This window comes from Lissotriton helveticus, chromosome 2_2, assembly GCF_964261635.1.
Source record: "Lissotriton helveticus chromosome 2_2, aLisHel1.1, whole genome shotgun sequence".
Lineage (NCBI taxonomy): Eukaryota > Metazoa > Chordata > Amphibia > Caudata > Salamandridae > Lissotriton > Lissotriton helveticus.
In genome coordinates, this window is record NC_136060.1 from 184,886,862 (window position 1) to 184,900,697 (window position 13,836).

The 13,836-nt window shown below is 41.2% G+C and overlaps 1 protein-coding gene across 1 annotated transcript in view; it reads right to left on the reverse strand.

Moving 5' to 3' along the window:
- UBE2K (ubiquitin conjugating enzyme E2 K) overlaps positions 1-13,836 on the reverse strand; it is a 261,905-nt gene that overhangs the window by 92,515 nt on the left and 155,554 nt on the right. Inside the window, exon 5 of the mRNA XM_078678315.1 lies at positions 3,730-3,829. Within this exon, the coding sequence (XP_078534441.1) occupies positions 3,730-3,829 (100 nt within the window). The remainder of the gene's footprint in view (positions 1-3,729; positions 3,830-13,836) is intronic.

Genomic DNA, 13,836 nt, shown 5'->3' on the forward strand with positions numbered 1-13,836 from the left:
AGAAAGACCCAGTTCCAACAGTTGAATTTCAGCTTTCTTTAAAACCATGGGCGACCAGTTTACGACTGTATTAGTGGTGTCTGTATTTTCTGTGTTTGCTTCCTGTTCCATCTCTTGTTGAAGTAAGGCTTTTTTGTTTTCTCACCTTCAGCTGCATTTCAGTCTCTCGCTTCGCTTGAGGTAGCGCCTTTGTTTGTTGGTTCTGCTTCCATGGGCGCAATGTTTTTTTCCGATCTTGTCTCAGGCAATCTACCTTTAATTGTTTAGCAAACGTAAATATCTGTCCCAGCTTGTAGTCGTGTTTGTCCCTCTGAAATTTGTATGTTTTCCGTTTTTTTATTATTTCTTCCTCTTTTGCTAATCTGGTCAACATCTCTTCCCTATATTTGGTTATTATTGGTGTGACTTCCAATTTACTAATCTCACTTTCCAATTCGTCAATTTGTTGGTGATATTTAACTGTCGCTCTCTGCATATCTGACTAGAATTTCCACCAGTTTTCTTGAGGAGTCCAAGTTACACATGGCCCATTCGCTTAACATTTGTGGGTCAGGGTCCTCATAACTCGGGGCTATCATTATACGCAGTCCCCGGTGAATGCGTTCTACTTGTAGATATCTATCCAGGGATTTATGCTCCCACCATTTGGACTGTTCACTTCTCATTAATTTCTCCTGCTTTTTAAATTTGTCCCGTGTATTAGTATTGCCCCCATTTTTTGTGCCGGTTTGTACCTGCCCCTGAATTGTTGTTGTGGGGGCATCATCAACCATCATTTCCACCGCCTCTTCACGGCTCCATAGCGTGCTGGTGGTCATGTCGGCTAAATAGTGTCAACTACTTTAAAACCGAATTGTTCGATCAATATCAGTGACTGTTCGGCACACCTCCCCTACCGGATTAATTCCAATTGCTCCTACCTCCTCCTCCGTAGCCGGTGTCGCGTCGGACTAGTCAGTAGTTACATCGCTGGATACAGAGCTTCGTCACTGATATCCGGGGGCTGTCTGCGACTTGCTAGTTTCAGAGAAAAACACCAATTCCCAGCATACGCCGGGTGTAGATTCTTGTCGCTAAGATATATATATATATATATATATATATATATATATATAATATATATATATATATATATATATATATATATATATATATATGTGTGTATTTGGCAATACTATTTCGCGTGACAATCTGTAGTTCTATGACATGAAAATGTGTTATTCATTGCTCGCTACTCTGATACAAGCATGTGAATCTATGAAAGTTCCAAAACTGGAGTAAGAAATAAGTTACTTACCTGTAACTGTAGTTCTCCAGTACTGGAATCTTTCATAGATTCACATGCGACCAGCCTACTTCCCTTGGTGAAGGCTCACTTAGATAGCTCAGTTTTTTCGATCTGTGCGCACTTGTGCTTTGAAAATCTGAGGAACTGGAGTTTCCTTAAGGAAGGTCCTACAGGGTGGTATCTACTGATTGAAGGACAGGGATGTGTTACAAAAGTTTTAAGGCGTAGGGCCTTATTTTCTATGTGTAATAGAACATTACTTTTAATAATACTGGGGGCTCCCATCTCGACGACTGGGAATAATTCAAGCATGTGAATCTAAGAAAGTTCCAAAACTGGAGTAATCAAGCTATCTTCTGGTTATTGTTGGAGCAGGATTCACAGGAGCTCGTCAAATTGTTACCAGTCTTTAGGCATGTACAGTTCATTCACGAAGCAGCTCTGGCTAGAACTGTGAGCATGAGGGAAGGTTAAAAACCGTTCACTAATAATACTACATCTTTGCTCAGAGTACAGGATCATGTAGACACTATTTACACTTTCCAGAGGCTAAAATAAGTCCACCAAGACACTCTGAAGGAAGAATGAATTTTCACAAAATATTTTTTATTGGAACCATAGCACCAATGCGTTGTGTTAATTAAAAAATATTAGCACTGAATACTGCAGTGCTCTCTACTGGGGAGGCTGTTTTGAGTTTAAAACATGTTATTTTCCCAATAACTTGGACAGCTAAGAAACATCTTATCTATCTATATTCATGGAAACATTGCCTGCTTTCTCAGTGCCCATGTTGCCTCCTCTTGTCCCACCCACACCCTCCTGGGAGACTGAGCATTTGTGACAGAGTGAAATCACTGTTTGAATACCATACCAAGTCCTTTCTTGCTGTGGTGTCCATCTGGACATCTAAGGGAAGGACCAAAGTTTAAGGGTATCTTGTATGTATGCAGCATTTTCATAGCACAACCCTAACCAAAAGTCAGCAGAGTGCTCTACAGGTTCAAATATTAGAATAAAGTTTGAGTGATAAAGTAGCTGGTTTGTAGAGAGTAAATGCATCGTGATGTAGTGTTCTTTAAAAAGGTTGCTCTCCTAGTCTGCATCAAGCTAAAGGCATTGTAGCAAAAGACTAACATCTCAGGCGGCAGCTCTGTGAATGTGGAATAGAGAAACTTGAATCTAGAGTATAGAAGCATGAACATGCAGTAAAGGAGAATTTAAATCTGATATTATCAAGTGTGCTCAAGAATAGAGCTATTAACAGCCCATGTATGTCCTTTACAGCTACCTCATTTCTTAACCCTTTCTTCTATTGCACTCATCCAATTTTCAGTAAGACTGTGAAAATAACTGAGTCACCGTATTCTTTACTGACGGAACCTTCCTGAAGGTCGTATTTTAAGTTCTGCTCCAATGCTTGGATTGTCTTGTATGACAAGCCAAAAACTTGGAAAATCCTAGTGACATGTTCTGTTTGTTTGTTGAAGATAGTGTAAGCTTGGTCTAATGTTCCTCTTTAACATCTATATTTTCTTTGTTACTACCAGATCTTCACTTGTCATTGTTTATTTTTCGTGTGGTTTCACAAGCACATGTTCAAGGCATCCCCAGTTGCAAAATCTTTATCCAAATTAGCATCTTTCTGATTTTCTACTCAGGTTAATCAATTTCTCTTTATGAGTAACATTTTTTGACTTTAAATTTTGCTCATACCACCGCCTGGCATGAAGGACATTACAAGTGGCTGTTTCTTTCCATAAGAGAATGGCTTTTATTTTGCCATCTTCAATATATCACAGTGTCCAAACATTTGACCCTCTTGCTAATATTCTTTGTGAAATAGATGTTTTGATCATTTCGGTTTTAACTTTCAAAAATGTTAGACATTCTTCTTGTAGATCATCCGACATTCTAAACAGGTAGTCAAAACACTTCAAAGAGAATGATTTTATTGAGGAAGGCTTCATGGTTTTCAATCCAGGCAAACTCCTTCCACAAGCCCACAGCTAAATTACCTTATAACATGAACACATCACCATATCCTGCATGTTTCTTTTTTAAGAGAGAAATCGAATCGCAGCTAACACCCAAGCTAGATTTTCAATTAATCCAAGTGGCTAGATACCCTGAATGTTTGATATTACAACAGTGGAATCTATCAAATACAATACTAAAAAACACCAAAAAAACAACCCGGCAGTACTAGTTCATAATAACCCAACTTTACTATGCATTAAGATTTATTATTAACACTCAACTTCTTGTTCGCCTAGTTTTAATTAAACTGAACAATCAACATGGGTACCTGCGTTTACACCAAATTACTAAGTCAGTGGCAGCATGGAAAGTAAGGCAATGTTTCAAATGTTAGTGATGGGGCATTTGATGTGTGTGTGTGTGGAAAGCATTTGAAAAACACCACAGTGCCTCTGACTTACCTGATTTGCAACTACTGCATCTTGAGGATCATCTGGTTCTGCTGCTGCCAACAAGGCTTGCAACGATAACAAGACCGTCCTCAGGGTCATAGCTGCTGCCCTAAAAGAAAGATAAAACGTATTGGTCGATTTATTGCCTAGTTATACCCTCATGTTTTTGGGGCACATGGATGGTCATTAATGTTCTTCAAACGACTCTAAAGCACACATGAAAAATTATGACATTACAGATAGGGTATTAAATTATCTACCAACACTGGAGAACAAAAAGTAACCTCTTTACAACAAATAAACTCAGTGTGATTTTGAACATTAAAAATAAAGGGTTTCATGATGAAAATCAGTTCTGTAGTAAAGAAGAAAGGGTTACTTACTTGTAGTCTTAGCTCTTTATCGTAGGAATCTTCACTTAAGTTATATATGCTAGAATAATTCCCCACTGCATATGCAGGCCCCAGAGTACTTTCCATAGATGTAGTTTCATTAAAATGTCACACAGGATGTCCGTGTTCATCTGCCCTTATGATGTCCAGCACCCTGTAACAGCCTGATGTTAAAGTTTTTCCTGGAAATAAGCAAATGAACCCCAAATGTGCAATTTCAAGCCTGCATTGCAGCACCTAATGTGCAAGAGGTTCAAAGTATATGACAACGTAGGCAGAAAATGCAGTCTGAGAAGCTTACATTTGTAAGGTAAGAAAATGTTTCCAGTTTCAGACTCCGGAAGCTTCCTCTACCAATGATGCACTCCACTTGCCCCTGCTTAATAAAGTCAGTTTTTTGCGTGCTTTTTTTTTTTTAAACGGTGAAATAGGGGCTATATTTGTTTCCAAATGCTCAACCTCACCCAGCTGGGGAGGTGGGTGGCTTATTTAGAACTTCAATGAAGATTCCTATGGTGCACAACTATAACTACGAGTTAAGTAACCTTTTCTTCTGCATCGTTGCACCTTCATTGATAGACAAGTGTTTAAAGAAACAGAAAATACAATGTGGCTAGACTCTTTCTGATTTGGCCATAGTTAGACAGTTGGTTTGCTTTCCTCAAGCCCTTTGTTTTGTTTAGGTAAAAGTGAAGGACTTCTCTAATATCTACCTCATGGGGGGCTCGTTCTACTTCTGAGGAACGACTGGGAAAGAAAGTAGACAAAGTAATAGCTTGATTAATATGAAAGTAAGAAAGGTCTTTTGGAAAGAAGGATATATTCATTCTCATTACCCTATTGAGAGTGAAAAACTGTTAAGGGCTCAACTCCTAATAAAGCGTGATATTCGTTCACTCACTAAGAGGAGGTGGTGGCAGCTAGGCAAGCGGTCTTCCAAGAGAGATTCTGCAAAATAGACGTATGTATCTGGTCAGAAAGGAAAGCTTTGACAGATTATTCAACTCCCATGGCGGAGAAGACTGTCTAATTGGAAAGAACATAGAGTCCATTCAAAAAGTGTTTGATGACAGGCAATTTTTAAACAAGATCGCGGATTTGGAACTTTACTGTAGGTTTTAACTGGAGTTAGATTAAAAGAAGACTGGTGCTAGTCTTGGGCTAAATAATGCAGATAAAGTAAAATAACTTCCTCTGACAGGTGACTAGATTAATCCCATGATCCTGATACCACATGCAGAATCTTTTCCATTTCATGAAATAGCACAGTCCTGTGGAGGGACATGTTGTTTATATCAAGATTCCCATGCAGGCCAGTGGATGATTCAAATGGCAGTACTGTGACTTCATGAGCTATGCTGCCAAATTCAATGATGTTAACGTTAGGAGTTGAGTTTGCCCCTGAATTGTGGTCAGCAGATCCACCTTGCACAAATATCTTCTGTGAGGTTTCATGGACCACTGCAAGTGGTCAAGGTACCACAAATGCCTCCTTCAATCCAGTACCATGAATATAAGTGTCGCTGGATATCTCTGCAGTTTCAGTATTACGGAGGGGATTGGTGAAAGAGCGTAAAGAAATGGCCTTGACCATTTGATCAAATGGACATTTCACAAAAAGTCCTGCTGTGGCCGATTGGATGAGAAGTCTAAATATTTTCTTTAACTGCAAAACAGTCTAAAAAGTGTTTTCCCGCTTTTCGCATGTCTTTTATGACTTCGGAATCCAAAATTCACTTGGAGACTTTTCTTAATAGCAACTGAGAAAGTTTACTTGTTGATTCATTGTCCCTAAAATGTGCAACACTGTTAGAGTCAGTTCCCTGGACAAGACCCAGTACCAGATTGTCTATTCTTTCATGGAAAGCAGTCTCGACTCGATTCCTCCTTGCCTAGTTCAGTAATGCATGGTGGTGGGACTGTGTTTGAATCTAAATCACCGATTTCTTTTTCAGGGATGGGAGAAAAAACTTCAGGTTCCAAATAATTTATGTAGTATGAGCCTTCTCTGTGACTCTCCACTGTCCAAGATGTTCTTTAAATATCTTCAGATACGAGACTATCTAATACATACTCCATCTCTCACCTTTGAGAGTAATGAGCTTTCCAAAATCTTATTCAAGGGTAGCAATAGAAATCCATCCAGAAAGCTTAAACTGTGCTTGTGTACGTATCTACAAAATTATATGATCAAACGGGCCGAAAGATGTTCTAGGAAGCTAAACACGGCTGCTAATAACTAGAAGTTTGCGTCGACATTCAATAACTAGTCTTCTCTATTATCAGCTAGGTTGAAGCTACAGCAATATTAAACCAGTGGTATGCTTGAATATACCCATGAATTGCTAACCGAATGAATGAAATAAAAAAGAGGAATGGTGCAACGTGCACACTTCAGCCTTCTTGCCGCAGATATTGTCCACATAATTGCTGTCTGCCCACTCCTTTGTGGTGTTATTACAAAACTGGGTTTACAAGTTGGTTAACTGAGAAATTAGGGACAATGGTGGACCTTGACCCCTTGAATATTATGCTGGGCATTAATCTAGCTACGTAAAGAAATGAATGACGGAATGCTGAATAAATCATACATTTACCCCCAGTCAAGAGATCTGGGTTAAATCCATTGTTCTTTTGCTCACCATGCCACCCCCGTTTAGACCCAGCCATATGCAAATCAGTCTTGACCCTGTGCCTCATGGGAACAGTCCAGACCGAACTGCCAAGCCAGGCCCTACCTGGACCGGAAACAAGCATCCTGGGACCGGTTTCTGGGTATTACCCTTCATCAGCCAGGCTAACTAGAATGCACTCTTTTTTGCATTGGTCACCAGGAGTGGGACGAGTATGCCCAGACGTGGGTCCCGTGCTCTTCATGTCACTGGAGTCAAGTTATACTGGCTGATGAGGGTTGAAAGCCCAAAACCGGTCCTAGGATGCTTGTTTCCAGTCCAGGGAGGACCTGGCCTGGCAGTACGGTCTGGACTGTTCCTATTGGGCGCAGGGTCAAGACTGGTTTGCATATGGCGGAGTCCAAACTGGAATGGCATGGTGAGCAAAGAAACGATGGATTTAGGCCCAGATCTCTGTACTGGGGTGAATGTATGACATTGTTCTGCATTCTGACCACCAATTGTTCTTTTTGCATTGGCCATTAATATATCTGCAGCACACTTTGATTCAGCCATGCTTTATATAGCTATCATTACTGCAAGGCTTTGTATTGTGCAAGAATGAAACAATCCACTAACTCCCACGATTAATGTAATGAGTTACTTACCTTCGGTAACTGTATCTGGTAGAGACGATTCTAGCCGCAGATTCCTGGATGTAGAATTATCCCCTGACGCAAGACTGGATCCGTAAAATTTTGCCACAGCATCCCTGCGCGCCGGGAGGGACGGCACCACGTGACTCAGCCCTGATGTCGTCCACGTCGTCATCGAGGATACACAAGTTCCACCCCGGCGCTCCTACCTCAGTTTTTATCGGAGAACTTTTCCACGCCACAACACGGAGCCATCACCAACAAAACTGTGAGAATACTGGAACAGTGTGCGAAAAACGCCGCTAAACAGAAGGGAAGAAACCATGGTGAGGATCAACATCTCCCAGAATAGAGTCAGGTACTAAGGCACCAAGATCTGGAATGAAAGAACAGGACACCGCTACTCGAAAGCAATCCTGCAAACAAATACAACAGCCTCCCTGGGGCAGAAGTATGTGAAAAATACACAGCAGACCAAGAGGTCTGCAGCCACTGCCCGGAACAGAAAGGGACACCAAGGTCAGAACGGAGAGCAATGACCATTCAGCCTCAGACAATACTAGCAGGGAGAAAGTCTCCCGAAAGCCAAGGTCGAGACCAGCCAGGGCACCTCAACCCCAAGAACTGCCAAAGACAGAAGTGCAAGTAACAAAGGAGGAAGAAGCACGAGCGAACCCCACACTGGAGACCAGGTCGCCGGGCGACAGAAGTGCCTATAAAAGTCAACAAGCACTGGCGTTGCCAATAGGTCTCGCAGTAGGAAAGTTGTAGCTATTACAATTGCAAATAACAATGCCTTTTATTTTTGTTTTCATTTTAAAAGCATAAAGGGCTTTGTCATTTACAAAACCAATAGCTCCAACTTTCCTACTGCGAGACCTATTTTCAACATTGAATGATCCACCTCCAAGACGGCCTATTAATTAAAACAGGCTGGTAACAGCAAACGTGAAATTGTGAGGCACGTTTAAGAAAAGTACTTATAAACAACCAAATCACGAAAGCACACAAAGGAATAAAGCGTTTATTCCTGCTCTCGCATACCAGTAATTAACATTAAACCGCTTTTAATCCAAATATCGGTAGGAAACCCATTTGAGCTACAAATACTGTAACAAAACACGTTCTGAAAACGGATCCGTTCATCAATAATTCACAAAACGCCCCATGCAGCAATCATACCATGAGCTGAAAAGAAAACATGTACAACCGTGATCATACTGGGGCTAGTTCATCTGCCGTAACGACAATTTACATAACAAAATGTGACGTCAATACATTGCAGAAATAACAGACACCCAAGTAAAAAAAAAAAAAACAGACCCACCAATCTCATGGTACATACTGTGCACCAAACGGATGTCTACTCATGAAGGAAATGGAACCCAAAATGTACGTTGGCCATCTGCTACACGTCGACTGCTTTAAATAAATATAACTGCGTTTATGCCAGTACTGTTTAATGGTATGCTTACATGTTTAAATTCATGACATCATCTTTGTCAGAATCCAGTATTATCATTCGTTGAGAAGGACATTATTATAGGAACATTTGCGATGCGTGTTTACCACCTTTGTAACGTTGCCTAAATACAATAACAACATCAAGCAAATCTATTATTTAATACACAAGTACGACGCGAGTATACATGACCGAGGAGTTCATTTTGAAAATTTAAAAACGTTAACACTGGAATTCAAAAAGGACCGTATGTGCTCAATATGGGTTCGGTGACTAAACACTGGTATGTAAAAGAAAAAAAAAAAAAGAAGCCCTATAATTTATTTAAAAGGTAAAGTACAGAAAGGTTATGCAACAAAACCACGATGGTTAGACATCCTAGGTCCCACAATGTATAGACAACTTTGTATGGGCTTGACTGAGCGCAGACCCACGTAGGCAACCCACTGGGGACCCCCTAGAACCACAGGCAGCGTTAGGCCGCATAAATGCCATGCCATTCAATTTTGAACGGAGTTTATGAAAAGCCTGTGCATAGTGAGATGGTTTTATGTGGAGCTGGATACCACACTAATGCCGTTTCCAATTACACGTGCGTTACTATTATCCAATTTCATAGCACTCAATAACTTACTCTGGAAGTATTGCAAACTAAGCCGACCAAGCTTGGGCCATGAATTGGTGATCAGTGGAAAATAGCCAAGTCAGAAACGAGCATTTAGCGAAGTGAAGCCACTTATATCATCCGACAGAGGGGCCAAATTATGTGACACCGCTTACTAAATTATGCACCACGTTTTGTAGAATAGTAAATTAATTAAACTATTAATTTAAAACTTATAATCCGTTTGAGATAAAAACAAAGTTTTTTGTTAAAAATCTGCAGGTTATAGGGAAAATGCGACCAATCCATCATTATGTGAACAAGCATTGGCGGTCCCTTTCAAGTGAAAGCGGGATGTAATTAGGGGGGAGGAGAAGTCTGGGCAGGCAGGATGACTCAGGGGAGGGGGCGGAGCGGGGAGAGCGGCATGTGGATTGTACAACAGACGGAGGGCATTGCTGTGGGGAGGGGGTGTAGGAGAAATGCACAAGGCGGGCAGGGGAGGGGGCGGAGCGGGGAGAGCGGCATGTGGGTGTTAAGAAGCCGGGCCTTTGAAGTGAAGCTAAGCTTCACTTCAAAAGGTGTCGGAGGAATGCGGCTGACGGTGATTGCGGCTGTGCACGCGCTTTTAAGCTCAATGCACATGCGCATTGAGCTTAAAAGTCACGGGCACTGCAAGGAATCGCCACGATTCCTTGCTGCTTAGTTAAAAGTTGTTTAAGCCGCAATAGGCTCGCAAGCTCGATGCGCATGCGCATCGACAGGCGAGACCTAAAAATGGAGCAAGAACAAGGGGAGCATCTCCCGATGGAGGGAGTAAGAAAGGGAATTCGCAAAAGACAACCACCCGGAGGCAGACTAGGGCAGAAGACCAAGAGGGCCCTCGCAGAACGGGGAGGAAGGGCAGGTCATGAAGGAATCTGCGGCTAGAATCGTCTCTACCAGATACACCGTTAAGTAAGTAACTCGTACATCTGATAGAGACTACTAGCCGCAGATTCCTTAACGTAGAATGGATACCCTAGCCATACCCAAGGGGAAGGAGGGTCTGAGAGAGGACCTCCTCAGCTCAGGCGAACCCAAGGCCCTGGCAGAGGACGAATCACTGGGACAGGGAAATAACTCAGTCCTCCCAAACAGGGGGTGAGCCAAAGGGACATGAAAAAAGAGCCCTCCAAGCAGACTAGAACCTCAGTGTCGGGGAGAAAACACCGGCCCACAGGGGATGTGTCACATCGACAAGCGGTAGCCCCGCCCTCACCAAGCAGGAGAAGGAAGGCTAATACGAAAAGAGGCCATTTTAGAGGTCCTTAAGGACTGTGATAAATGCCCCTTGAAGAAGATGGATTATTAGAGGAAAGTGAATGATGTCTTTTGGTCTGCCTCACTGGATATGAAGATGTGGTACAGGATACCATATTCAGAGGAGAAAATTGCAAAGGATGGAATGGAATAATAGAGGTCAAGCGCCTTGGAGGAAGAGGATCCAGAATGATAGATATTGATAAGGCCTGAAGCGGTCTAGATATACTTTGTTGCTCACTTTCTTTGGTGTTGAAGAAAGAGAAGACATAGAAATCCTTGGACTGCGAGTCGGACCAGGTGATGCAGCTCAGTCAATAACGGAAATTTGTACAAGGCAATTGAAAAAGCAGAAGTAGACGGACAGCCAGACATAGATGGTGATGGCAAGATAGCCCTCCTTGTTCTTTTCAACATTGATCTTGTTTAACATGGTTTCTTCAACATCAACAGCGAACAACATAATGTTTCCTCTATGGGGCTGACAGCCATGAGGGCTTTGTCAACATTAATCACTGTGCCTTATTCAACATCTATACATCTATGATGACTGATCTAGCGGACGTCATTCAATGGTCTTTTGACGTCCTCACATCTTTAGAGGATTGATGCCCCTGGTCTTCATGGAGGTGGGGAGTAAAAGGTGTCAAATCCACCTTACACAGCAATCAAGTGGGTAACGAAGCGTTCAACATCAAAAAGCTTGATGGCGATCTTGAATGACACTGCACAGGTGTGGAATTCCAATAGCCCAGGACATATTGATCGGGGTCCAAGACAACACGTTTTTATGTTTTTGTCCTTGGAACAAGTAGGCCCAATCCCATGCAGCACAAACACTTTGGCTGCCAAATTACAGTACCACATCATGGATCAGAAAAGGGCACTGTATGAGGTTAAGGTAATATTTTTATCCATATATTAATGCTGTTCAAACTTGTATTTATGGCTCATTAATTGAAAGCTTTTATTAATAGGGTGAGCGCTCTAAAAAAAATATAAGTTCAGACTGGATTACTGACAGTGGATCCAGAATATTTTTTTTATTTTTCGGAGTTTTATATCGGGCAAACTTGACCCGAAGTATCGGGTATCAGAGTGCTTTACATAGCACCAGTTGCGTTATATAAGGGCACATTCATTTTTGTTAGGCACGGGGAGATTAAGGGGTTTGCCCAGAATCACAGGATGTTCAGAGTCATTGCAGAGACTCCAACCCGGTTCCCCAGATTCGAGGTTGACCGCCCTAGCCGTTATGCCAACTCCTCTCCCCAGCATAAAAATGTGTACATGCGTTTGCAAAGTTTAACAATATGAGGCTACGTATAATGCTTCCAGGATGCTCTCTGATTAGATGTAAATATATGCAAAAGCTTGAAAGCAAGATAGAAGATTCTTTGCTTTCAAAATAAAATGTTTATTAAAAAAATGTCACTAAGAAGAAATGTTTTGCTAAACTACTTTGAAATTTTGGTACCATCTCTTTGAAGCATCATTTTGTAAAATGTGTTGATGCATATTAGTATTTCCCAAAAATATTTATAATCGAAAATCTGTGTAATCAGTTTGAACACAATTATAAGGAACATGAAAATAAACAAGCACTGGCAAAGCCAATAGGTATGACATTGTTGGTCAGCCTTTTGGTTTTGTCAGTGCGTATGTAGTTTGGACATGGTTTTTGTAAACCTTTATTGTTGTGGAAATTGCCAAGCCCTCATCATTAGAACAAACATTGGCAAAACCGAAAAAATATTGTCACAGCAGCTCCTGGCACTGAAAACTATTTTGCATGCCAATATGCTCCTTGTGGTAGAGCATAATGAGGTCACTCACAGTGAAGCCAGCTGGGGGAGGGAGGGAGAGAGCGACGGATCGAATTTTAATAAAAACAAACGGTTTTGGTTAACGCCAGACCTAAATATGCGGCGAATGCTTATAAAAAGTCACAAAAGTGCAGCCATGGAATATGTACTTATATTAGTGCAGATTTACGGCTTTCATGAATTCACAAGATTTTACAGCAGTAGATCAGGAAATCGTACTCCTAGAATGTTTGTGAACTGCATTTTAGCATGAACAAATATGCATGTGTAGATCTGCTCAAGTAAAAATCTGTTGAGCAGTAACAAGTTAACTATCCCACTAGCCACTTTCTCTCCCAAACTTGGAAGAAGTTTACTTCTGCTCGTGTCAGGAGTACATTTCCAACATTTCTTTGTATGGAAAATATTAGAGATGAGCTGATGAAAGCCCCAAAAACATGCAAGTTAGTAGGTTTGCCTAGACTCAAAAGGGCATTCTAACAATGGGGAACTACTGCCCCAGTGTGTAGATCTTCGGAAAAGTGGCAACATAAAGGAATTGCTACTATTCAAACCCTACTATGGTATGATCTCTGGCGCAATCAGAGAAGGTATTATCAGAGCTGTTGTAGAATGCAATTAGTGCCATAATTTGTCACCACAATACATGGCAAAGGGGCATGTGAATTTTGTTGCAGGGCAAGTAGATTTATGAAGTAATCTGTCCTATGGACAAGCAGATATTTTATTAAATTCCACACCCCTACACTGGGAGTGAAGACGTCCAGTGTGTTTCCAGCCTTATCTTCTGTCCCTGATCTTGTCGGGAATAGACTTGCTTCTAGAAGGTGCATGGGAAGAGGATTCCTCCATCCTTTTTGGAAATATGGACTCTGCGCAATCCTGTATACTACAAACAACTCGTTATACTTGTATTCTACTATTTATTTTGCATAGTATTTATCAATCTGGAGATAGAGGAGTTCCAAGACCATTTAGCCGGTATTTTGAGGTGATGAATGTATTACTATTTCGACCATTATTCTGATAATATTTACAATGATCTATTTGAAGGCGGATTATGAATGGTACCCAGATTATCAATGACCATCATATTGCAACCCAATATCAATATCTATAGCCACACACAGGGGGTTTCTTAATCTTGACTCCACTCATCCACTATTGGCCCAAAAACGTTTACTCAAGAGAAAAAGTTAAACTAAGGAGAACAAAGGAAGAACTAGGACAGTTAACCTCCAACTCCATAAATTCTTGTAAAG